The sequence below is a fragment of the Cibotium barometz genome, chromosome 29 (genome assembly GCF_041138505.1).
Source record: "Cibotium barometz isolate CiBa-2024 chromosome 29, ASM4113850v1, whole genome shotgun sequence".
NCBI lineage: Eukaryota > Viridiplantae > Streptophyta > Polypodiopsida > Cyatheales > Cibotiaceae > Cibotium > Cibotium barometz.
The window spans coordinates 10,719,550-10,743,750 of record NC_141074.1 but is presented as its reverse complement, the minus strand read 5'-3'; the positions used below and the strand labels follow the sequence as shown (position 1 = coordinate 10,743,750).

Genomic DNA, 24,201 nt, shown 5'->3' with positions numbered 1-24,201 from the left:
GGAAATAATAAAAAGTTCACGTTATTTCCCGTACTTAAAAGCCCACTCACAAAGCTCAACCACATCATGCATAACATAGACTGCGTGCTATGGATCCCCATTCACCTATCAGCACCCAAGAGTAGGTGCAGGTTCATGCATACAGATATGTCCATCTTGGTGGACAATCAGATAAACCACCATACTGAATTTACTTCTCTAGAGGCAAAGTCTAAACTGGAGATACCTTTATTGACAGCCGCTTGTAAGGGAATATTAAGTGACAACACATTGTCTGCTCTCCTGTTGTACTTGACTTTGCCTGAAGAAGAGCACAGTATTCTCTCCTCCACAAGAAATTTGAAGCTCCGAGAAGGATCCTCTTGACGGTTGGATGTGTGAAATCGCTCAACTTGATCAAGGAGATGCTGAAAGTATTCTAGAGCATCCTTGAAGTACGAGAAAAGGACAACAAAATCACATCAGTCCTACCCGTTATTGGCTCTTACGTGTTTTACTTCAGACTTTGTGCGCGCACACGAGAGAGAGAGAGAGAGAGAGAGAGAGAGTCAGTCTTATGCTTTGGATCTAAGGCATCACATTAAAGCAAACGCAAAACAAACATTGTGAATAAGGAAATGCTGTATACCTGCTGACGTGAGCTGCTGAACTCCGGATGCCCCGCACCAATCAAAGACTTGAACATAAGTGGTGATATGCCTTTCTGCTCCTACAGAAACCAGAACATGGATTACAATTTTAACTTGCCTTCTGTAGCAAATAAAAATTAAAGATATTCTTTTGATTGGTGTTAAAAGAAACGTGCAAAAACAACAACTCTATAGAGAGAGAACACAACATCATGATGCTATCTATACAAGGGCGGGGTGATGCTCAAAAAACCAATAAATCAATGTCACATGCGGAAGCCTTTTCCCTAGATTAATGAGTTAACTGTGCTATCACCGTGGTTCAAATACTGAAAAAAGAAAAGGGGTAGAGAGACACTAGACACCCAATTGGGTCCCAAAACGTACTCAAGTATGCCCATCTTTCAGTTTATTTGCCTATATTATGAAATTAAGCTTTGTACGATTCAGATCCTTGAACTTGATCATATGATGTCTCCTTCCTTTCTTTATGCCTCTGGCCTGTGATATCCAGGCTGACTGATAACCCCCTTGCTGCTCCGAACAGTTCCTCGCCGACACAATCTGTCTGCTAGGAACTCTCCTGTAACCCTTTGTCCTGCAATTGGCTGTAGTAGCAAGCCTATTGCCTTTGTTCTCTGCCGAAGTGGGTGATGTTGTCTTGGTCTTTGATGCTTTCCTGGATACCTGCAAATGCCTGTTCCCAGGCTACGAGCCAGATAGGACGATGAAGAATGAGGACTGGGGAAGGGCCTTCTTTATATAGGTCCATCTCTGCTTCTGCTGGTCAGCCTGTACAACATGCTCCATGCCTACACTAGGTCAGAGGCAGTTGCAATTACACTATCAAACTTGCCCATCCGCTTCCCAATTTGCCTGACCGCTGCAGCATATCCATACTTGTCTGGCTGCCCTTCAAACCGGCCTCTGGTAGAAACCAAAGTGCGGTAGACTAGCAGTCACCTATCCAATTATAGTCCAGACAATTAAACAAATAAACCAGAGCTAGAGCGCTCCAAAACAAAAAGGAGAATGACAAATAAACCAGAGCTAGAGCGCTCCAAAACAAAAAGGAGAACAACACCTGTTGGCCCCAAGCTTGGCGCCCCTTTCGGTATTTCTTTATTCAATTTCAATGGAAAAGCTTAACTGAGTACAACAAAGCCAGTCAAGGAAAAGAAACCTGCATGTCCAATCTGGCTACTCTCAAGACCTCTTAGCATAGAGGATACACATACAAATCTGTGTCCCACAAAAGCAACACTCTGTTGTCTCCTCTAATCAACCAAGACAATGCAACAGGGAAGCCTTGAGCACACATCTGGCTGTTCCATGATCGTAGCCTCAAACTCAGCCAAAGAACAAATCCACCATCTAACTCTATTTCCACCCTTCAAACTGCCACACCCCTCCTCTCACAAAGGGCCAGAAGAAACAACTCTGAAGCAGTCGTAAGCCAGTGGAAAGAGAGAGAAAGTTATTCAGCAGGTACACTGCTGTCCCTAAGTCCAATCCTCCTCAAAAACACCAGCCCTGAGAGTATAGAGTATGCTGTCCTGAATTGCAGCCACCCGCCTTTGCCCTCCAGAGCTCACACGAGGGGAAGAGAGAGAGAGAGAGAGAGAGAGAGAGAGAGATTCAGGCTGCGCCTCCTGTCAACCGCCTCTCTCTTGTCTTTGTACCCGCTGTCCTGCAGCCGCTTGTACCAGTTGCCCTGCAGCCGCCTGTACCAGATGACCTGCAGCAGTCGCCTGCGCCAACTGTCCTGTAGCTGACCTGCACTAGCTGCCCTGCAGCCGTCCTGCACCAGTCGACATGCACCAGCTGTCCTGTACCGACCTGCACCAGCCAACCTGTACGAATCGCCACCTGTACCAGCTGGCCTGCACCGACCTGCACCAACCTATACCTGCCGACCTGTACCAGTCTCTTCAGGCAACCCCCACCCTTCCTCTCCACGCAGCCAGCTGCCTTGCCCTTTCCCAAAAGCAAGAGAGAGAGAAGGGGAGAGAGGCGTGTACCTCCAAAAATGGAGTAGCCTCTCCCCAAACTTATCCATAAGAAATTCTAAGGCCCTAAAGCCCTTTTAAGTTTATTAAAACTTATCCCTAGGGGCCACCCGAGGTTAAAACATTAGAATATTAAATCCCTTGGTCCCCCTTCACACTTGGGGATGTCCACACATGTTACCATTTGTCCGGGCACCCAAGTATGAATCATGAAATATTTATCTTGCTCACCGACCACCATGCCCACACTTTGTGCTGTACCAATTTCACAGGGTCATGACATCCCTTCTGTCATCCTACCTCCTACATGATCTAGATTGATGTCTAGTGCTCGGCACTTCTCCTAGTTAACTGCCAAACATCTGTACAAACCCAAATTCCAAGTGGGTAACAAAACTATGCCGTATGCACACGTAGAGAACTGCCTAGACTTACCAAGCCTATCCAGATGGTGACTAGCCTGAACCCTGTGTAATTAGCTTATTTAACAGAATTGAGATGTGTACAATACTTATCTTTATGACGTCTCCTTCCTTTCCTCCATGACCTGACTTGTGGAATCCGCACTAACCAATAGCCAGTCTTGCTGCTCCAAACAGTCCCTTGCCAACATAACCTGTCTAATGAAAACCCTCCTGCCCTGCTGTCCTGAATTGGGCATCCTACCTACTACATAATCTAGACCATCTGTACAAACCTCAAAGTTACAAAAAAGTAGGGGGTTCAAGCACAGAAAAACTGTGGTCTAGGGCTCACAATGGGGCACATTGCTCATCAATAACCCATAACTTGAACATAACCTGCAAGTCCACGTGCCACGAGTGTGGGGTGCATGTGATAATCAACAAGGCATTTTACACATGCAGAGGCAAGTATAGAAATTAAGACAGTGGCAAGAACAATAATGCAGGAAGAGGCAGCTCTGAGTAGCACTTAAATTATCTCCCAACAGCAAGAAATTATGGACGGCAAAACCATCGTTCATCACACTCTCAAAGCGCACTAAACAATGGCTGCAAAAACAGCTACTCCATATACACAGTACGGAAGTCCAAATACCACAGTATGGCCGTAATATGGGAGCACACCTAGAGGTAAAGGAGGAAAGCTTCCCCCGCTTTGCAACAGAGGTGCAGATCTATTGCTTGGCCTCAAGAGCACAAATCAGCTAAAGGAAATCCTGTGGGATCTTGTTGAGTCCCTCTCCCAGTGTTGGTTGAGAAGGAAAGTGTAGTGTGGGTTCCAGACATAGTCACAGGGGACGGAGGGGATGGACCCTTCCAAAGGGGGGGGGCACCGTCCCGGGAACACTTTGGGACGGGGACGGATGGACGTCCCCAGGGCGTCCCTCACAAGGGACGGCGTTCCAGGGACAGATCCAGGAGGGGACGGTTGTGAGGGACGGCTGCATGGGAACACCCCAAGTTGATGTTTGGGCAACGGTCACATTTTTTTTGGCTGTTTTGGGAGGGCTTTTCGTGGGCCATAGGCCTTGGCCTCTCTCTTGCCTCCCTCCCTATAAGAACACACACACACACACACACTCCCTCTCACACTTCAAGCTTAAGCTTCACACACACACACACACTCACTCTCTCTCTCTCCCCCTCAAGCAACAAGCCTCAAGGGCCAAGGTCTCAAGTTTCAAGCTCTCGCACAAGCAAGCTCTAGCCTCTCAAGACTCACACACTCTCTCAAGCTTCACACACACCCCCGCACCCACCCTCACACTCAAGTTCTACCTCAACTTTCATGGAGGCGGTGCACAACCATGGGCATGCAAGCTTTGCCCGTGTAGGCGAGTGGGTGGCGCTAACAACGTGATTTTTAAGTGCCGTTCCTACCCCCGTCCCCGTTCCCTACATGCGGCCGTCCCCCATCCCTTGTGACTATGGTTCCAGAGGCACTAATTTCCGCTGTCACATCAAAGTGAATGCGTCAGCTGGAGCCTTGTGAGTACTTGCAAGGAACTGAAGTGCACAGTTGGCCTCTCGTTGGCTGGCTGGGTGGTGCCACGTGCTTCTTGCAATGAAGTGCTACATCACAACTTGCTAGTCCTCGCACTCTTGCATTGCATAACTCCTAGGGCAATGAACTTCAGGGTTGGCAGCTCAAGGAAAACAATACTAAGGCTATAGACCAAGAACACCGATAACAAAGTCTGCTCGAACAACCTCCTTTTATCCCACCACAAAGGTCGTCCCCCCAGTGTGGATCTAGAGGCAAGCCTCTCATGCGAGAGGTGTTGCTGTGCGAGAAGAATAGCACGATGTAGGCCCCTGGCTTCCAGGATCTTCTTTGCTGCTAAGTTACGGCAATCAGGCTCCTCTACTTGCCTTGCAATGTGCTGATTAAAAACCTCAACGCTGGCCAAAGTTTCAGCCAACCTAATTTCACATGAGGAGAAGAGGTTGCTGATTCTGCCAGCTTGGTTCCTCTAAGCTTGTACATTCCTTTTTCGACTCCGTAGAAGTTCTTTGTTAAAGAAGTTATTGGGTCATGTACAAAGATAGATGTCTATCTGTACAGTTCCCTGCTTAGATTTAGTCCAGCTCCAGCTTATGTAGCCAGACCTTATCAACCAGATCTCTCTGTTTTCAACTCCCCCACGCACTTGTGAACTCTTGTAGTCAACTCCTACACTGTATCAACTACCTAAAATGTGAACCACTAGTGTGCTACTGGAAAATTGTCACCATTTGCCTACCGTATATATGCAAGGAGAGGAGAGAATAGTTCTATTTCAAAACCACATACTCCAAAACACAACCTCCAACCAACGTCTATACAAATTTTACATGTTCGTGATTGAAAACTGTCCTCGGTTTCACGAAGTGCTAGCAAGCTTACATTTTCAGCTACAGCTGGTTCAACGAGGCCTCCATTGGTCACCTGAAAACATGGACTCCACCAGAACGATTGAGTTATAATAGGAAGTTCAAGTAAAGCCATTCCCTGAAAAATTCCATGTCATAGTACCTTTCCACCGACAGGTACAGAATACTTTCCAGACAGCAATCCATGAGCCAGCTTTGCCCTGGAAATATTGAATGCAACACGTAAGAACAGCCAGACCAGTAAGAAGTGCTTTACACACAGTAGCTTACAACTAAAAGCCGCCTCCTAACTTACAACTGCATATTTAAGTCTACGGTTGGATCAGCAGGAGCTCGTTGAAAGGATTCCTTCAGTGAAAGGTTCACAAAATATCTGCATTAAAAAACCAGTATGACCAACTTACATAAAGCTTGATGGTAAAGTTCTTCACCTTCAAACTTTTTATTAAGTTCCCACTATATGGTTTGGAAATGAATGGATTATTATCGTACCGCTGCTGGAAGCTCTGGGTTGAGAAGACAACTTGCATGATAGAAGCAAGGTAACAACTGACATATACACCCAGAAAATGTCAATATTTACAAGTTGCAAACTAGCTTTCCCAGGAATAGTGCAATAGTTCAAGTAATGAAAAAAAAAAAACCTGTTCCCAAGATTGACAAGCCCCGTGCAGCCAGGTCCATTGAGTGGCTCCAAGTCCTTGCCACTCTCTTGGATTCGGTTCCAATCAAAATTGACATTTTGATCCAATTCCCTCTCAGCAGTGGTCATCTCAGTCTGCAGCGTCATTGAAGTATATAAGAAAGTAATACAGCACAGCATACATTAGTGAGATATATAGAAGCAACACAGATGCACAAAACAAAGATTGCTGTTGTTCAGGGCTAGAAAAAATTCCATCACAGCCTTCAGTACAGTCCCTTCACAGGATAAGATGTTTATGCTCTTCATGTGATCCAATCAATCACTGTAAATGCTAGGTTGACTGAGGTTGAATGTGCCAAAAATGTTCTATAGCATGCACATTGCAGGTCCCCGAGACAGAAATGTAGACAAAAGTGTGGCTAATATCTATTTTTGGCCATGAAAAGTATTAGGAAGAACTCATAATAGCTTGGTGGATGTAATTCCCCCAACCGCGGTTGAGCTGTACGTGGCGGTCTGGAATAAGGCCTCTGCCACCATAGCTCGAATGAGATGGTGAGGGACAAATGGTTTGCTACGTATCAATCTGGATAGCATCAAAATCTGTTGACGTTCTATGCACTGCCAATCTGCCGCTAATAAGCCTGGTGCCCAGAATGGACAATCTCGTTATGCTTAGACCATTAATACCATTAAACAAGAAGACATATGGCACAGCACAAAACAAATAAACATAACTGTAAAGAAACCGCACATGCACTAGGGCCTGAATGGGCTGCCCCCCCCTCTCACAATAATGATTTATTATAAGGGTATGTTTGATAGTATAAAGCTTCACAGGCATCTTGTGCCAGATTTCCATTACAAATGTAATGAAAACATGTGCCAAACAATAGACCCGTGTCGATGTAGAATCGATATCTGCCACACAGGAGCAGCCATGCGTTGACCAAGCTCCAAAATCACGCCTTTCCCATACTACCCTCCACTGGCCTCCAAGCAAAGCCCACGAGCACAAAGACCAAGCGGTAGCAGACCAGAGTGCGTGCACGCGGTTGCCAACCAGAGTGTCCAGACACTGGACAGGTCTTCCTCTTCACAGGAACGCATCGTGGCTGGCCAAACACATGGGAGCCTCCTCCAGGAACTGTACGAGGCCCTGTCTCTCTCTCTCTCTCTCTCCTCGTCACCGACTGCAACAGAAAGAGTGGAAATGAAGGGTACAGGCCCCACAGGTGTGCAACCCACCAGACAAAACCACACGAGGCAGCTCAGCAAGTTACAGTGGATGACATCAGCAGCAGTAGCGAAGGCACGAACGAGGACGTCAGCTGCATGGTGCCGCAGCCAGCAACAGCAACCCCGTGCAGGCTGCAGTTCCATACAGTATGGAATCGTACGGCTGGTGAGCAGGCAGGTACAACAGTGCCGGTGATAAACAGCAGGTGCAGCAATGATCAAACAACGACATCAGCCTGTACGGACAGATGACATCAGCAGATGTGTGGCAGTGTGCACGGGACAGCAGCAAGGCCTGAGTGGAAGAAGCAATTTAGTTTTCCTTGCCATGGTCGTAAGGACCAAAGGTGGTTGGCCATGCACCGAACACTTCACAAGCGTTGGGCTGGGGGGATGCCCATAGGAGGGTGCCAACGCCACACAATGCCCAAACAAGAGAGAGTCGCCCTCCTTTGTCCTTTAGCAAGCCAGTTATTAATAAAGTCCACCCACTTACAAGAGGTGTGAACCTACAAAACATACAAATATTTGCCTAGAAACAACACTCGTCATTCACCCCACATTGAATTGTGAAGCATTCTTTCACGAGCATCATCACACTAAATCTCTGTCCTTCATGAGACGACTTTACTCTTTAACACAACCTGCACAACCACACCACCCAGAGTAATCTATTCTTTGGAAGAAAAACCATAATAGATCAAACATACATTATTAATGGCACACTCATGCATCCTACCTCACATGCACTCCAACTTTGCTCAAAATTGGTTTCATAAGATCCATAGAAAACATGCTACAAAGAGGAATAATAGAGTTAATCTACTCAAAAACCAACATCAGTCTTCTCTACCTATAATATAACTCAAAAAAATGCTTACAGTTATGAATCTTAGTCTCAAAGTACTATACCTCTTGGAGAAAACCTTCTCTAAATTACACTTTCTAACTCCATTGATGAGGCTACAAATTAAAGAGAATTAAGTATTCATGGAATATATAGTTCTCCAATTTAGCAAAACTCCCTTTAGTCATTTTTATAATAATCATAATAATAAGGCCTAAGACACCACCCCACGGAGATTAAAGCAATGGCCCAAAGACCTCCGTCCACAAGAGTATCTAAAGAATCACCAAGAACCTCCTAATTATGGTGATGGTTTTTACCTCGGTCGCTCACTAGCATAGTTTTCTTTTTTACGACACAAGGACCAGGGCATCAACTCGAGGCCTCAATGTCTCCGCCAAGTGTGCTCCCAGAAATCTACTAAGAATCTAACATGATGATGGTTTCTTCTTGGTATTGTTTTTTTTCTCTCTTTATGTACATTTAACTTTTCTTACTTTTTTCTTTTGATTCTCTTTTTTATTCTCCCTTCCTCTTTTTTAGTATCCCTTTCAATCACAACCCACCCTTGAAGTTAAATCAAGATCATACTAGAAATAAGACAAGAGTAACTCGGCATAATTTAAATCATTCCTAAGCACAAAGAAAACTATGCTACTCTCTAAGTAGGGAGACTAGACTATTCATCTAATTAGCAACCACTATGGAAAAGTAGGACCAATTATGTTCTCCACTCACCATCCCCTATACCAATGCTTGATAATTTTATACTCCCACCGTAACACACACACACACACTCATTTACTTTGTAAGCACACAAAAAACTATGCTAATCTCTTTAAAATAGATAAAAGATTATGAAGAAACTTGTACCATTACCAAGGAAGACCATATTAGGGAGTTTGGGAAAATCTTGTTACTTTGGGAATTTTCTTTTCAATCTACTTTTTTGTATCTTGACCATTCCAATTCCAAATTTGACAGAGAATGTGGATTTAGAACCTACTCTTCAAGAGCTTTCTAACAATATGTCACATGAGGGGGTTTTGACAAAATTTTAAAAAGATTCACCATGCCCCCATTTTTTGATCTTGCAAAATGGGAATTGGAATTTTCCCAGACTCCCTAATATGATCTTAAGCATAAAAGGTTACAGCTGTACCTTTCAAGCACTTGAAAGTATTTTACCCATCCAAACTGGAAAAACATGTACCATACACATTGCCCAACACTACACCCATAATAGTGCTATCCTACCCTAATTTATTTTGAATGAAAATAACTCAAAAATAAACTGCTACTAAACTTAGACTCTCATGAAACCTAAATCATCTCAATAGTTCTTCCTTAGAATGATCTAAATAAAATTACATTCACTCACATCATCCAATGCATCATCTATTATGAATAAGTCCGTCAAATCAAGCGTATTCAATTCCTATTCAGTCCACTCTCTCTAAGCATATATCTTATCTTGCATACTAAAAGGCTCCAATTCTAAAAAGCTATGGAAAGACATAGGAACTAAAGAGAGAAAATTTCAAGAACTTCCTAAGATCGATTTTATAGTTTGTTAGATTTGTAGGGAACCCAAGGACCCCTAGAAGATCTGTCATTCCTTGAGCTTATAAAAACAAATCATAAAAAATAATTTAGAAAATCGAGAAAAATCCACAAAATGAACCTTTGTAAGTGACTTTGGTGTTAAACTAAGTGCTTATGCATTTACGTTTAGGACGAATAATTGTAACTTCGTACTCGAACCCAAATTTTGAACACGAAACATTATCATATGCTCCAACACTAGGAAGTGGGATAGGACTAAGAGTCAATTTAACCACCCTAGAAGCTCTTGATTCCAGTTCGAAAGTAAACCATGAATCCTTCACTATGGAGGATACCAGATTGAGATTGTGGAGCATTAGCCCAATTTGGCATCCGAACTTGGATATTGTAGTCATATTTGGTATTGATGTGTGTGAACACACTAGGAACAATCGAAAAACTTTTTCCCTCTTAAGGAGATTTTCCCTCCATGCTAGTATACACCCATCTTGGGGTATACTTATCATCTTTGTAAATCACACCTTCATTATCTATATATCATCTCATTGTGTGCTCCCTTGAGCTTCTCCATTGTGTGTGTGTGTGTGTGTGTGTGTGTGTGTGTGCATTCTTACAACCCTGTTTCCAACAGTTGGTTTCAGAGCGCTCCTTGCCCTTATGCTACTGCCTAACCTACACCCCGAGTCACCTATCTTCTTGAATCGGATCAAGGAGAACTTCTGGGAGAAGAAAGAGGATCGCATGATTTTTTATTTTCTACAGATATCTTTGGGGATTTTGTTGCTTTTGGTACTTTGTCTCATGGTCTTTATAGGCTAGATGCATATGAAAGACAAAAGCATGTTGTATGTATAGTCTTTGCCACAAAGGTAATGGGTGATGCTAACCTGTGGCATGCACACTTTGGTCACTTGAACTTTGGCAGTTTGCTACATTTGCATAAGCATGGCATGGTGTCTGAGCTGCCACATCTTGAAGCCCCTATTAAACATGTTTACATAAGCATGGCATGGTGTGTGAGCTGGCACATCTTGAAGCCCCTATTAAGCATGTTTGTGAGGGTTGTATTCTTGGAAACTTGCAGCGATGTATGTGGTCCTATGAGGACACCATCTATTGGGGTCTACCTCTATTTTGTCACATTCACATTAATGATTATCCCAGATATACCTGGGTATATTCATTGAAATAGAAATGAGAGATTTTTATGTACTTTAAGCACTTTGTTGCTATGCTTGAAAATGTTTCTACATGTAAGATTGGTACCCTACATATATTGATTGAGGAGGGGAGTATCGGAGGCGGCCACACACCTCTGTCCTTGTTGCTGACACCTGCACGTATACCCGAGAGCTTTTTCCTCTCTCTGCACGACGGGCCCTCCTTGCTATCAGCACCAGCTTCTTGCTCTCTCTGCTCTACTCTCCCCTTTGCTTGCTTCCCAGGCGGCTCCCCTGCCCAGTCGTTAGTCACCAGCCACCAACAAAGCAAAATCCCCAAGCCTGCCCAACCCAAAGGCGGCTCCTTCCTTTCGTTGCTACCAGCCACTGCCAGTCTCCAGTTCACCAAAGCGGCTTCTTTCAAGGCGACTGCCCTCTGTCGCTACTAGCCTCCAGCCACAAGCTATCCAACGTCTCCCAGTCGCTTTTTTGCTACCAATGTGTGGGCGTCTCCTGGTCTTCGCCTGCGCATCTAGTCCTTCTACTGCAGCCCTAGGCGACTTCCCCAACCGCCGCCACCAACAGCCCGACGTCAGCGTTCTATTTGTCGCTATATAACTCAACAAAATGGTGTAGCTGAATGCAAAAACACGGCATAGAGATGGCATGTTGTATGGTCAAAAGTCAAGAGTTGCCTCATGGTTTCTGGCTAGAAGTAGTCATGTGTGCAACATATGTTTTGAACAGGTGTCCTCTAAAGACTTTGCATACAATTATGTGTTTTAAATCTTGGAATGGTAGAAAGCCCTCCGTGGCTCACTTACACATTTTTGGTTATCTTGCTTATGTGTATGCTTGAGAAAATATGCTAGCGCAAGCTTGACGATAAGGAGTAGAAACCATACTTACCACCTATTCACATGGCCACAAGCTAGTCAAAAGACAGGTTCACAACGTCGTGCACGGTTCACGGGTGGTTGTCCCCAACCTATGAACTGGACACGCACAGTGCAGACAAACCACACAAGTCACATGAAAGCATTTGCTAAACACTCAAACATAAGATGCAATGCACAACTGGTAAAGGACAATCCCCATTCATAAAGCTTGTACTCCACAGCTACTCTAGGCATGGACAAGGAGTCCTCAGGACCACCGGAGAGTCACGTCCAAGCTCCATGCTCAGGACATAAGCCATAGCCACCACAAGTGCCAGTACAAACATTTGCCAAACACGCAAACCAAACAGTTCACGCATAAACATTTGCCAAACACGCAAACATGAGATGCAATGCAGAATTTGCAAGGACTATCTCCCATTCATGTAGCTTGTACTCCAAGAGAATCATGCCCAGGCTCCAAGCTTAGAACATAAGCCCTGGCCACCAAAGATGCCAGTTTAGAGCTCAAGGGCTCAAATCTAAAGCTCAAAGGCTCAAAGCACAAAGATTGTCACTATTTGGGCATCCAAATGGTGACAATGATCTCTGATGATGTTTTGGAAACAATGCAAAGGACATCATACATGTGATCATGATTAACATCTTCAAGGCACTACTCAAAGAAAACCTTTGTAGGGACTGTTGCACGCCAGGTTAGCAATTGAACTGTTTTGGGACTGTCCTTGAGGCTGAAATTGAGGCAAGCACAACAAAGAACATGGTCAAGTATGTTTGCAACAAAGGGCTAGGAATTGCATGACATGATCACAACTCAGCTAGGTTAGGGTTCCCATGACAAAGTTAGGACGAAGCTATGGTGAAGCCCCCCCAGCATGAGAAAACATGTAAGGCAGGCAATCTAGACAGCATAATTTAGATAAGAAATCAACAAGCTTGTCTAAAATGTAGTGGTTGCGATTACCAAACATAATAACATGCCCCTGCAATAAGAAAATCATACTCCTTGGGTATGAAGGAATCTCACTCTTCGTTCCATGAACCCGATTTCTGTTTCTTGTGTGCACATACATGAGTATGTATGTCTATGTATGTATTAAATATGTGTATATAAGTTGGGATGTTTGGACTCCAGAGAACTAACCAGTATGACACCATTAAGAGGTGTCAAAAAGGAGTTGTTTTGTTGACGCCAACGAGTGTGAAGAATCCTCACAAGCCTGTGCTTATGTTCATCGGCAGGTGCGTGCACGCGTGCGTGTGACATAAATCAAACTCTCCATTTCCTCCAATATCATGACAGCTTATTTTTTATTGAGAATTCCAAAGCTACCAGTTACTTTCAAAAGGATTACAAGTAAGAAAGCACTGATAAATACCTTCTTCAGTGATGAAAAATCAATCCCAAAATGGGCCAAATGTTGAGCAAGCCAAGGGTCCTCCACTGTGTCATCCTCAATGTACGAATACACATCTAAAAAAATAAAATTAAACGACAACACATTAGAGAATGTCAAAATTGTACTACACCATTTTTTCAAGCAAAACTCATAAAGCAATAGAACAACTAAAACCCATAATTGTTACAAATTGCTTTTGGGGCTGTTTGTGTCGACTGCAAGAATGACTCGAGAATGTGAACTTCAGGTTGAGGTCCAACTAGGTACCTCTCCCACAACTTTAGGTACATCCCCCACTGTCAGCGACTCAAAACAGCCTTTTTACCTTGCAATTTATAACTACAACAGCCAGTTCATGTTCAGCCCCTAATCAGTCTCCCCCCTTCACAAGGATGGGTCAACACCCCCCACCCCCCCCCCCTCCTTCCTATCAACTCCAAGTGACTGTTCATGAAGTCCAGTAAGCAGTTCCCTCTTGTAAACCCCTTTCAGACCCTTGGCTGCAGCAAATACTCCTTAAAGTTGGGGAGGGAGAAAAGAGGATCATCTTGTGACATGAGGTACCTGATAGTCATAATAAATGTCCTTTGGTAATGCTCATTCACAAATCACAATATACTGATGCTTGGTGGTAGCACGGGACCCCGCGTCCAAATGTGGTACAGTATTACTAATATTTCCTCAGTTTGTTCACGCAAATGTTTCTCAATACAATTCTCCCATCAAAGGCCGGCATCCTAATACTGGATAGGTTTTGTGCACACGATGTGTTCTATGGAGATCTAGTTTGCAATTAATATTCTCTAGAAAGAAGTCTTGTGTATAAATGAGTGGCAATTTGGCTAAATTGGTAAAGGGTCCAGGCTGGGTCCTCCACCTTCATTACAGATGTGTGTAAAGACCAAGTAGATCCAAGTCTGGAGAACATTTATGCTGCCTGCGAGACAAAACCAACAAAGACCTACCGTCCATAGGGACAAAGCAGTTTTGTGCTACCTACACCCTAAATAGCCAATGACTAGCATCTGGAGCATCATTCTCGAGTCATTGGATGCCTGTGTCATGTTAGGCTACCAATGAGGACTACCGTTAGGGTTTTACAGAGAATCAGCAAAAAGGTTGTGTTTGAACATAATTAACGCAAAACACAAAAATAACGAAAGACTTAATAAAACACAATTATTGTTTGAGTGCAGGTGTTCACAGAGATGATTGATGCAACGAAAGACTTCATAAAACACAATCACAGACTAGTAACCTTCAACTAGTAACTATTACAAAACAAAGAAACGCCCTATGTGCAAGAAGGCTGAAACTTCAAGACAACACCTAATCTCTACTCGAGACAAATTGCCGTGACAACCCAAGATGCATGAGTACCTCTGTCTGCAAAACACTGGGTGAAAATAGAACTTGCTGCTGGAGTTTGGGGATGAAATCTGCACCTCCTGGCTACTCCCGAAGCAGCAGAAGGTTGGCTTAGGTGAACGAAAGCTCCAATCGCAACAATGAAAATAAAAATGAGGGTGTCACCAGCTGTGACATAAGCTCCATGATGGATAGTCATCAATGGATCTTCGCATCACCTTGCTTGGTACCCAGAGGATTGTCTATGTACATGTGCATCTGTTGGTGTGGCAATTGGGGCCCAAGAATGTGTGGCCTGGCCGACCAGTCATTTGACCTTGTGGGCTTCTTCTTTATCTGTCAAGGCCAGTTAGTTACCCTAATCCCCTATACAAAGAACCCTTACACACTTAGCAGTTGTTCACACACAGGAACCGCTTTATTTAAGGGCTAGTTCACGCACACTTATACAAAACTCCTTTTACATTGACTTTCCCAACAAGTATGACATCTCACAAGCCACCCTATGGACAGCGAGGGTCTGCATACTTGGGAATCTCTTCTATATTGGATAGCAGTACTGTTTCCATGTCATCCTCATCAGCTTGTGCCTTAACGGCAGCGAGTTGCTCAAGAACTAAGCCTCAAAGTTTGAATGGAGGCCATCATGTGTGCCCTACAACAAAAGCATTAAAAACTATCACTCCTTTTGAGGCTTGGTATGAAAGAAAACCCACAGTTCATTACCTTCGGATTTAGAAAGCCTTGCATATGCACATGTGCCTCAACAGCTGCGAGGTAAACTGGATGACAAGGCTGTAAAATGTATTTTAGTGGGCTATAGTAGTGGCAGTAATGGTTACCGTCTCTACAATCCTTCTACTCAAAGGATTTTTGAGGGAAGAGACATGGTATTTGCTGAAAATTCAGCACAACCATGGGCTGAATTTGATAAACACCACCTAAAGGTTCACAAAATATATTTGAGGGACTACTCCCATTGGGCACTGATGTACAGCATATGGGTGATCAAAATCAGCCCATTGCAGCCCGTGATAGAGGATGTGGTACATGAAGAGAGGACAGCTCGGCAAGAAGCTAGAACCATGCCTCGTTGTCTGGTCCATACTTTTGCAAGAAAGAAAACTTTCAACTCCTCTTTACATTAGGACAAGGGCTGGTTCTTGTAATGCTAGAGAACATGTAGATGTGACCGGCATGAGTAGTTTATATGACATAGATGAGCCAAACTCTTTTGAGAAGGCTCAAGACCATGAGCACTGGCAATATGTGTCGGGCAGGAGGGCAGCTAGCCTACACACACACACACACACACACAACCTCAAGCACAAAGAAACGTGAGAGTGTTGGAAAAGATGTACTCAATAATGATAAAATGAAAGTACATCTTTTCCAGCACTCTCACGTTTCTTTGTGCTTGAGGTTGTGTGTGTGTGTGCGTGTGTATGTGTGTGTGTGTGCAAGCTAGCTACCCTCCTACCCAACATTGGTATCAGAGCCTGGTTAAGGTTAGGGTTTCACCTTGCTGCCCCCCAACATTAGGGTTAGGGTTTGCCCCCTGCTGCCCTTCAACCTTGAGCTTCAGCCTATTGCATACTTTAGACACGCCACACTATCTCTCTAGCTGGATCTGCCCGTACTCTCTCTGCTAAGCACTGCTATTGTACGACGCCGTTTGTGCTGGAAAAGATGTACTTTCATTTTATCATTATCGAGTACATCTTTTCCAACACTCACGTTTCTCTGTGCTTGAGGTTGTGTGTGCGCGCGCGCGCAAGCTAGCTACCCTCCTATTCATGCTACAGGAAAGCTTCAAACTTCTCTCACCTTCATAAACAGATCTGCAATGTTATCTTGTGTGGAGCAATAGGTTAAAGTGATCCCCCGTGCATGAAGCCTCTCACTGACATAGTGATAATGTATCTCTATGTGCTTTGTACATTGGAAAACTAGATTCCATGCCAAGGCCATAGCACTCTGGCTGAGGCTCTCCTACATACATGCTCAATTTAAGCCCGGGTTCTACAGGAGTAGAAAGTCTTACAATCCTGAAGGACAAACTTATGCAAAAGCCTCTGTATGTACTTTGATCAACACAATGCGTTAATCAGTTTGTACAAACTGTATCCCCAAGTAATAGTGTAGGAGACCAAAGATTTGACATTTCAAAAGAAACTTGCAAATCAGCCTTGGCTGAAATTTCAGCTTCACTGTTACATGCAAAATTTATTGAATCGATCCACAATGGTCATGCACTGTGCGTTCCGAGATCCAAATCCAAGAGAAAGAGGTCCAACAAAGTTCCTACTGATGTCTTGGAAAGGACCTTCGAGAACTGGTAAAAGTTGAAGCAACCCTCCTGTTTCGTATGAGGAACCTTCACTTTCTGGCATATCTAGCATGCTTGGACGTGTTGATAGACATCCCGTCTCATCTTAGGCCAATAGAATGATTGCTCAAGCTTCTCCAATGTACTGTTGATACCACGATGACCCCCAACGAGAGAGTCATGGGCATCATGAAGAAGTGTCTGTCACTTTTTCCCTAAGACTTGAGAATGCTCAACCGGTTCCTAAAAAATAACCAGCCATCATGGACGTGGACATGGCTAATCTCATGGCTTCTCCCTGATTTGGCAGAAGTGTAGGATAAGTTTAGGGTAGTTCTATAAATGTTGTTGACTTCCTTTGTATGGTGCTTATGACCTAACTGACTGATCCTTTGATCTTGTGCGCTTCTTATTTGCCTGTTCTTGTCCTTCACTGGCCGACAGTAGGCAGGGATATTTGCTTGAGCTATAAATAGCAAGTCCAGTTCAACCATTAGATCATCTAATCCCAGATGGGGGCACGTCAATAGGCAATACTTTAGGTTAGAAATCAGCCCATTTTAGAAAGCCGAAGGCCACAGTCATAGGCATCTTTTTGTATCATATCAATGTATTGAAAACACAATTCATCTCTCTTCTCTCTGTTGTCTAATCATTCCTTTTGCAATCATGTTCCTAATTAGTAGGCTTAGGGCTAGATCACGTTAGTCAAGGCTTCCGCATGTCACATTGGTATGAGACCATCAAGCTCAGCCAAGCTAAGCACTAGAAGTCCCAAGAAGGTGCATAGAATCCATAGTAAGAAACGCATCCAGGATGGCAGTCATGGGGCTCGTCGGCAACAGGTAAAACCACGGGAAAGCAGCCCTGGGGGTTGTATGTGCAAAAGGGGACAAAGTGGAAGAGATGAACAGATTTCAACATCAGGCTTGGAGTGGAATCTAGAGAGTAGCAAGGTTTTCAGCCAAGGCTGGAAGGAAGAACCGATGACAAGTTTTGGAGTACTTGTGCAAACATGCTTTTGATAGGCTTAGGGCTGGATTAAGTTAGTCAAGACTTTTGCATGTCACATTCAGACTACCGTGGAAATTTGTTGATCGCGCTTGGAGGTTTGTTTGTTGGGGCACAAAGAAAAGTAGTGCCTTATGATCCTATTGCAGAGCTGGCTAGAAAACCTTGTTTTGCTTTGTATGCAAGAGGAATGTTGCCACCAAAAGACATTTTTGCTCACACAAAAGCATGTAAGTGAAAATCAATAGCATGCTTTGTCATGGCCCTGTGAAAATGGAACAGTACAAGTGTGGGCATGGTGGTTGCAAAGTCAGAATATTTTATGATTCACATGGGGGGTGCCCGGACAGAGTTTAAGATGTGTGGACATCCCTAGGTGTGAAGAGGGGAACTAGAAACATTAAACTTTAATGTTTATTAAAGTTTGCCCCTAGGCCTTAGTGGCCCTAGGAACTTATTAAAGTTTGGGGCCCTAGGGATTATTTTGGGGAGGAGCCACTTTTGGAGTAAGTGTCTCTCTCTCTCCTCTCTCTCTCTCTCTAGCTTTTGGAAAAGAGGGAATCGTGGAGTTTCTCAAGTGCATGTTCTCAAGCGTGGAAAAGCACAAGGAAGGAGGCGGCTGCTGTTTTCTGTGTGTACTGCTACTGTTTTCTTCTGCATAATCAGCTGTACTTCCCACGTGTGCAGTCCGTACAGTGCAAGTACAGGCGGCTGCTGAAATCTGCTGCAAGTGCTGTGTTCTCTCTGCTGGATTCTCTGCGCACAGGCCCTGTACAGGCTGTACCAGCAAGTACACAGCCAGTACCATACTGTACGACTGCCGTACAGTGTACGGACAGTCAAGTACAGCAAGTACAACTGCTGCAGGCGGCTTAAACAGGTGCTGAACAGAACTGTGTACTCAGATTCAGGCAGGTACAAGAGTGGACAGCAGACTGTTTGTGCAAGTACAACTCTTGGCACGTATCCCGAGGTGGTACAGACGGGTACAGTGCTGATTTTCAGATCTGTATTTTCAAGGACAGCATAAGAGTGAACATCAGGAGGAGGATACAGGCAAGTACAAGCACATGTGTGAAGCAAGGTTGTGGATACAAGTGCCTGCAAGTACAAATTGGTGCTGTTGCTTCCTCCAGTACTGTTTCACGAGCTGAACTTGGTAAGCCTTGTTTCTGTTCATCTATCTCTCTTTCTACTGCTTGATGTCTGTTGCAGATATGAGTTATCTGGCCCCTTGTGAGAGGAGGGGTATGGCAGATTGACAAGGGTTGAGACAGAGTTTGGACAGCACATGTATGTTTGAGCTGAGATGATGTATCATGCACTTGAGTTATGCCAGATGTATGCCCATGGCTGGCCTGCTTAGTGATCTTGGCTAATCAGAGGGAGGCACAGTGTGTTATTTAGAGACACAGATCTGTGTGCATAGATCCTCTGTGCTTCTATCAGAGACCGGTTTCATGCTTAACTATGCTTTTTTTCCCCAGAAAAAGATCCTTCAATTAGTTAAAGAAAAATTAGCCACAAGGGACTAAGTACAACCACGACAGGCTAGATACAAACTCGCCTCATATAAGGGCGGGAAACAAGTGACCAAAGGGGAAGCGATGCTTCTCCTCCGGAGAGCCGCTCTGTGAGGAGAAGGCTATCTCATACAGGGGGAGGGGGGGGAGGGGGACAACCACACACGTGGCCTATAATGCCAAATGGGTCACCGCCTCTATCTCTGAGGAAAGGGCCAAGCCTCCGAAGTCTCAAGAAGGCTTCCCGCTGCTTCCGCAACCTCCCTAAAGCTTCTCCCACGGACCACGGAGGGTGTGAATGATATCGAGCCATATGCTCCTAATGGTCTCAGTCGGCAGAGTGTGGGTACCCTCGATGGCCTCACTGCATCTAACACCCCAAATGTGCCAGGCTACTATGCTGCTGCAAATATCCCATCTCTGGCAAGAGCCTGTCGGTGGGACTGTGACTGGTACTGCTACAATACGATGGTGGGAGACCGGAAGGGCTAGTCCTCCCCCATCCTCCTCATAAGTCCTGACCACTCTAGCCTCCGTGGCCCAAGCAAAAGTGCCCCAAGTGATGATCCGGGTCGATGCCCTGGACATGGCGAATCCGCCGCCAAATCTACTGAGCCTTCATGCAATCCCAAAGGCAATGTCGTTGAGACTCCTGGGGGTGGCCGCACCTCGGGCATGCTACTGACTAAAGTCCAACTGCCAGCCAAGTACCGACCGCCAAACTCCTGTGTGCCATCAGCCAAAGAAAGAGAGTAATCTTCCTCAACCGGAAGCTGTCCCAAAGCCTCTTCCAAAAATCTGAAAGGAAGCGTTGTGATAGGCCTTGAGACTACCAGTGTGTTGATGCTGTCGGAGTGCCAAAGAAGGGGGCATCCAAAATCTCCTCCCGATCTGCGGGATCATGCCAAGTCCACTCTCCCGAGTCCCACTGCAGCCGCGTGAGACGTCGGCACGCCCAAATCCATAGCCGCCAGTGTCTCTCCCTGGCCACCTTGGCCGGTGCTAGATCTATGTGCCATTCCTGTGCCAAAAAACCAATCACCCTCGGCCTCTGAGATCCTCCAAGGGGTGCTCTAATCATAGTCACAAGAAACGGCCGTTTCAGTCCCTAGAAACGCGTTTCTCGGTTTCAAGACCCCATCTGTTTCCATGGTTGTTTCTCGTTTCCCAAGTAAGTCACAGAAAATGGCCGTTTCCACCCCTAAAAACTTGTTTCCCTCTTTCCATTCCTCGAACGTTTCCGTTCCGATTCTGGTTTTTGGTGACTATGGCTCTGATCTCTCTAGTCTACCATGGGATCCAATAGAGAAAGTGAGCAGACCACTATCCTCATCTGCTCCATGGACCGCCACAAGAATATCGTGTCTGGTAAACACACCTAACCACACCGGAGGGACCGGAGGGACCGGCGGGTCTGGAATAGGCGTCAGGCACTCCTGAGGAATAGCTGAGTCTATGTCAATGTTGGGCCTGTCTCTACCGTGGATCCCTGTCAGGCCTCTCTCTTGCTCCTCCTGAGGTAACTGCCTGTGTGCAATCCAATCTCCGAGAGACCTGACTGGTCCCATGCTCAAGGCGCCCAAGGATATATGCGGTCAAGCCCCTAGCATGTGGCCACTGGGTAAAGGGATGAGGGGTTCCAAACCAAGGTATGCCGAAGCTGCTCCTCTGAGGCAACTGGAACACACTTTTTGATGGCTGGCCTGAGATGATTCCAAGCACGAAGTAGACTGGCTGTGAATCCGTCCTCAAAGGCTGGGCTAAAACCATGGGCTCGCATCTCTGTGAAGATCCATCTGGTACTCTGCGGCCACACGCCCCCTAGGCTCGGAGTGCGGGCCGAAATCCGAGCCAAGAGGAAGTCCTCCCAGGGCTCACCAACGGGTAGGAGTCCTCTGACAATAAACCTGTCCAATAGGGCACGACTGTATATAGCAGGATCGATGAGGCCAAGCCCCCCTCTACTACGTGGCTGAGTGATCATTCACTCTTCATGCCACCTTGGCCTTGGAAAAACCCATCACTTCCGGCCCATAAGAAGTTCCGGATTAAACATTGTACCGGGCCAATACATGCCCGAGAAAAGGCCCAACACGAAGTGATGTACCACATGGTAGCAAGCAGTACCTACCCAAAAACCACACGACTTGTGCCAATTGATCTGCACTCCTGATGCACGACAGAAAATCTCGATCGCCTCCGCAACTCTTTGAAGATTCCCAACATCTTCTGCGAGGTAGGCTGCTGTGTCATCTGCAAACTCTGAGTCCAGCAGCAGCAGCTTCTACGTGCGGAAGGGAAGGCGCAATCCCTAGAGTCCGGTCTCCTAGGTGGAGAGAAAACTACTCATGGCCTCGATGACAAATAGAAAGAGCCTAGAGGTATGGTGCCAACGGACAGCCCTCTCAAACCGAGCGCGAAAGGAGAAATTTGTCGCCTCGGGCTCCCTAAATGAGAACGTGGCTATGTGATGCTGAATAAAGTCCTAAGACTCCACTCCATGGGGAATCCCATCCGGCTCATAGTGCCCTCCAGAAAGCTCCAATCCACCCTGTCACAAGCTTTCTCAAAGTCTAGGATAGCACAATGAGGTCTTGGTGCCACATCCTGGCCGAAGCTGTTGCCTCCCAAAAGGTAAAGATGTTGTCCAAAATGCTCCAATCCTGAACAAAACCAGTCTTGAGTATCGTGGATCAAGTCTAGGACAGAAGGCTAAAGTTGCATGCTAATGGCCTTGGCCAAAATCCTATAGGTTGTCCCGACTCCCTAGAAGGGTGATGGGTCACTGCCGGATCTCCAATCTCTCATCACCCTCCTTGGGAATCAAAGGTATCCAGCCCACTCTGAGCCTCTCTGGCATGGCACTTGTGAGCATAATCTCATTGAAGGCAGCGCAAAGGCCACCTTCCATGAGGTCCCAATGGCGAAGAAAGAAAGAGACAAGAAGTCCATCCTCCCCCGAGCATTAGCCCCTGGGTAATGCCGTCATCGCCTCCGCCAGCTCCTCTGAAGTGAAAGGGGTCAATAAATAAAAACCGAAGGGAGGGAGGAACCACCTCTCTCGTGTGCCTCCCAACTCTCGCACGCATCCATCAACTGGGGGATAAAGGGGCACCACTGAGAAGAGATCGGAAGAAATCCGTGGCGATGACTCTAACATGTGGGAGGTCAAAAACAATAGCTCCATCCTCGCCGCACAACCTGCGAATACCGTCTCTCCTCCTATGGGGGCTAGCTATCTCAAAGAAATCTCTAGTACCTCTATCACCGGCCTGAGTCCAGAATGAAGCCTTGGCATGATATCTTTACTCCACCCTCCTCTCCTCAATGGACCGAATCTCTACGTGGGCGACAACAATCTGACTCTCAATCCACGGGTTTAGGTAACTCTCTTGAAAACGTCGTAAAGAGACTAGGCCCCTCCTCAGGCTCCTCTCCTGCTCTCGAAATCCCTCCAATCTACTCCGGGCTGCATCCTGTAGGAAAACATTGATCTCCCCCAAGCCATCATCCAAAGTGCACGCAACAAAGCCTGAGGAAAAGTCCAATCCTGCCCATATCTGTCGTTCCGGTTGCAGATCTCGGGGTCCTGAATGAGGCTATCTGGAATCCTGGAGCTCGCATGCCCGTCATGCCTCCATGGGTCCTCTAGGAACAAAATAACTGAGGTATGATCTAAGAAAGTAGTGCTTGTCAGAATACCAACCATGCCTCCACAGCTGCAAGCCCACTCATCCAACATAAAACCTGTCCAACCAAGAGAGGTTGGGGCCAGTGCTCCACCCATCCGATCGAGAGAAGCTAAGACTCCCAAGGCTACACCCAAACTCTGGGAGATGCCAAGGGTCATGTCCCCTAAGAATCAGTGTCATCTCCTGCCTGGCAAAGTACTCCGCTCCAGAGACTGTGGGCGTGCCATCTCCAAGTCTGTCCTCTCCTACCTCTATCATATTGAAGTCACCGCCCATGCACCAAAAATCAACCTAGGGTAGGGCCTATCGAACAGTGCTCCAAAAGATAGCTCTACCTGTAGCAGCATTCAAGGCATAAATGTTGAGGAAGCCAACGCTATCCTCACCAATCAGAATGGTAACCCACTAAGCACATCCTGGAACTATAACTCCTAATCCAGTCAGAGATGGCAAAAGCTGCTCACTGACAAAGAAACACTCCTCCTTGCGTCCTTGAAGGGCCGAAGGATGGGAACCAAAAAGTACGACTCCTTCCTGGAAAAATCTTCCCGCAACAGCGAGTGCACCCCTCAATAAGGTGATGCTCCTGGAGGAAAAGAAGGTCGATAGGTCCCCCTACCATAGCTCGTTGAAGCTCTCCTCTAAGGACGCCTCGTCAATGAACGCACTGAGACCCCCCTAAACCTTGAATGTTACATGAGACAATCCTCATATCAATCTCTGTGTGAGACACTGTCAAATCCCCACCGGATCTCCTCGTGATCGTTCCTGGTATGAGACTCAAAACCTGCAAACAAACAAACAAACAACAAGGGGATGCAGGCCTGACTCACCTCCTAATCTATCCGGACTTGAAGAGTCTTAAACCACTCAATCCCTAATAACAAGTCTACATCCATTCACACAACTTCAAGGGACTTTTTGATATCATGTGACCACCATGAGGTTTCACAAACCCCCCCCACCCCCCCCCCCAAAACAAAAAAAACAAAAAAAAAACTTTGAACACGACCTAGCCAACTGATTAAACGCAATGAACAACAGTT

At 45.7% G+C, this 24,201-nt stretch overlaps 1 protein-coding gene across 7 annotated transcripts in view; it reads right to left on the bottom strand.

Annotated features, from left to right (window-relative positions):
* Positions 1-24,201, bottom strand: part of UBP14 (ubiquitin-specific protease 14) — a 28,990-nt gene that overhangs the window by 1,902 nt on the left and 2,887 nt on the right. For 2 of the 7 annotated variants that reach the window (XM_086822854.1, XM_086822857.1), the window contains 8 exons: positions 13,212-13,306; positions 6,120-6,253; positions 5,968-6,024; positions 5,771-5,848; positions 5,618-5,675; positions 5,489-5,530; positions 629-709; positions 227-428 (listed from right to left, as the gene is read on the bottom strand). In XM_086822854.1, the coding sequence (XP_086678980.1) occupies positions 227-428; positions 629-709; positions 5,489-5,530; positions 5,618-5,675; positions 5,771-5,848; positions 5,968-6,024; positions 6,120-6,253; positions 13,212-13,306 (747 nt within the window). Of the gene's footprint in view, positions 1-226; positions 429-628; positions 710-5,488; positions 5,547-5,617; positions 5,676-5,770; positions 5,849-5,967; positions 6,025-6,119; positions 6,254-13,211; positions 13,307-24,201 lie in introns of all 7 variants that reach the window. The other 5 variants (XM_086822855.1, XM_086822858.1, XM_086822852.1 and 2 more) reach the window with 3 other exon arrangements.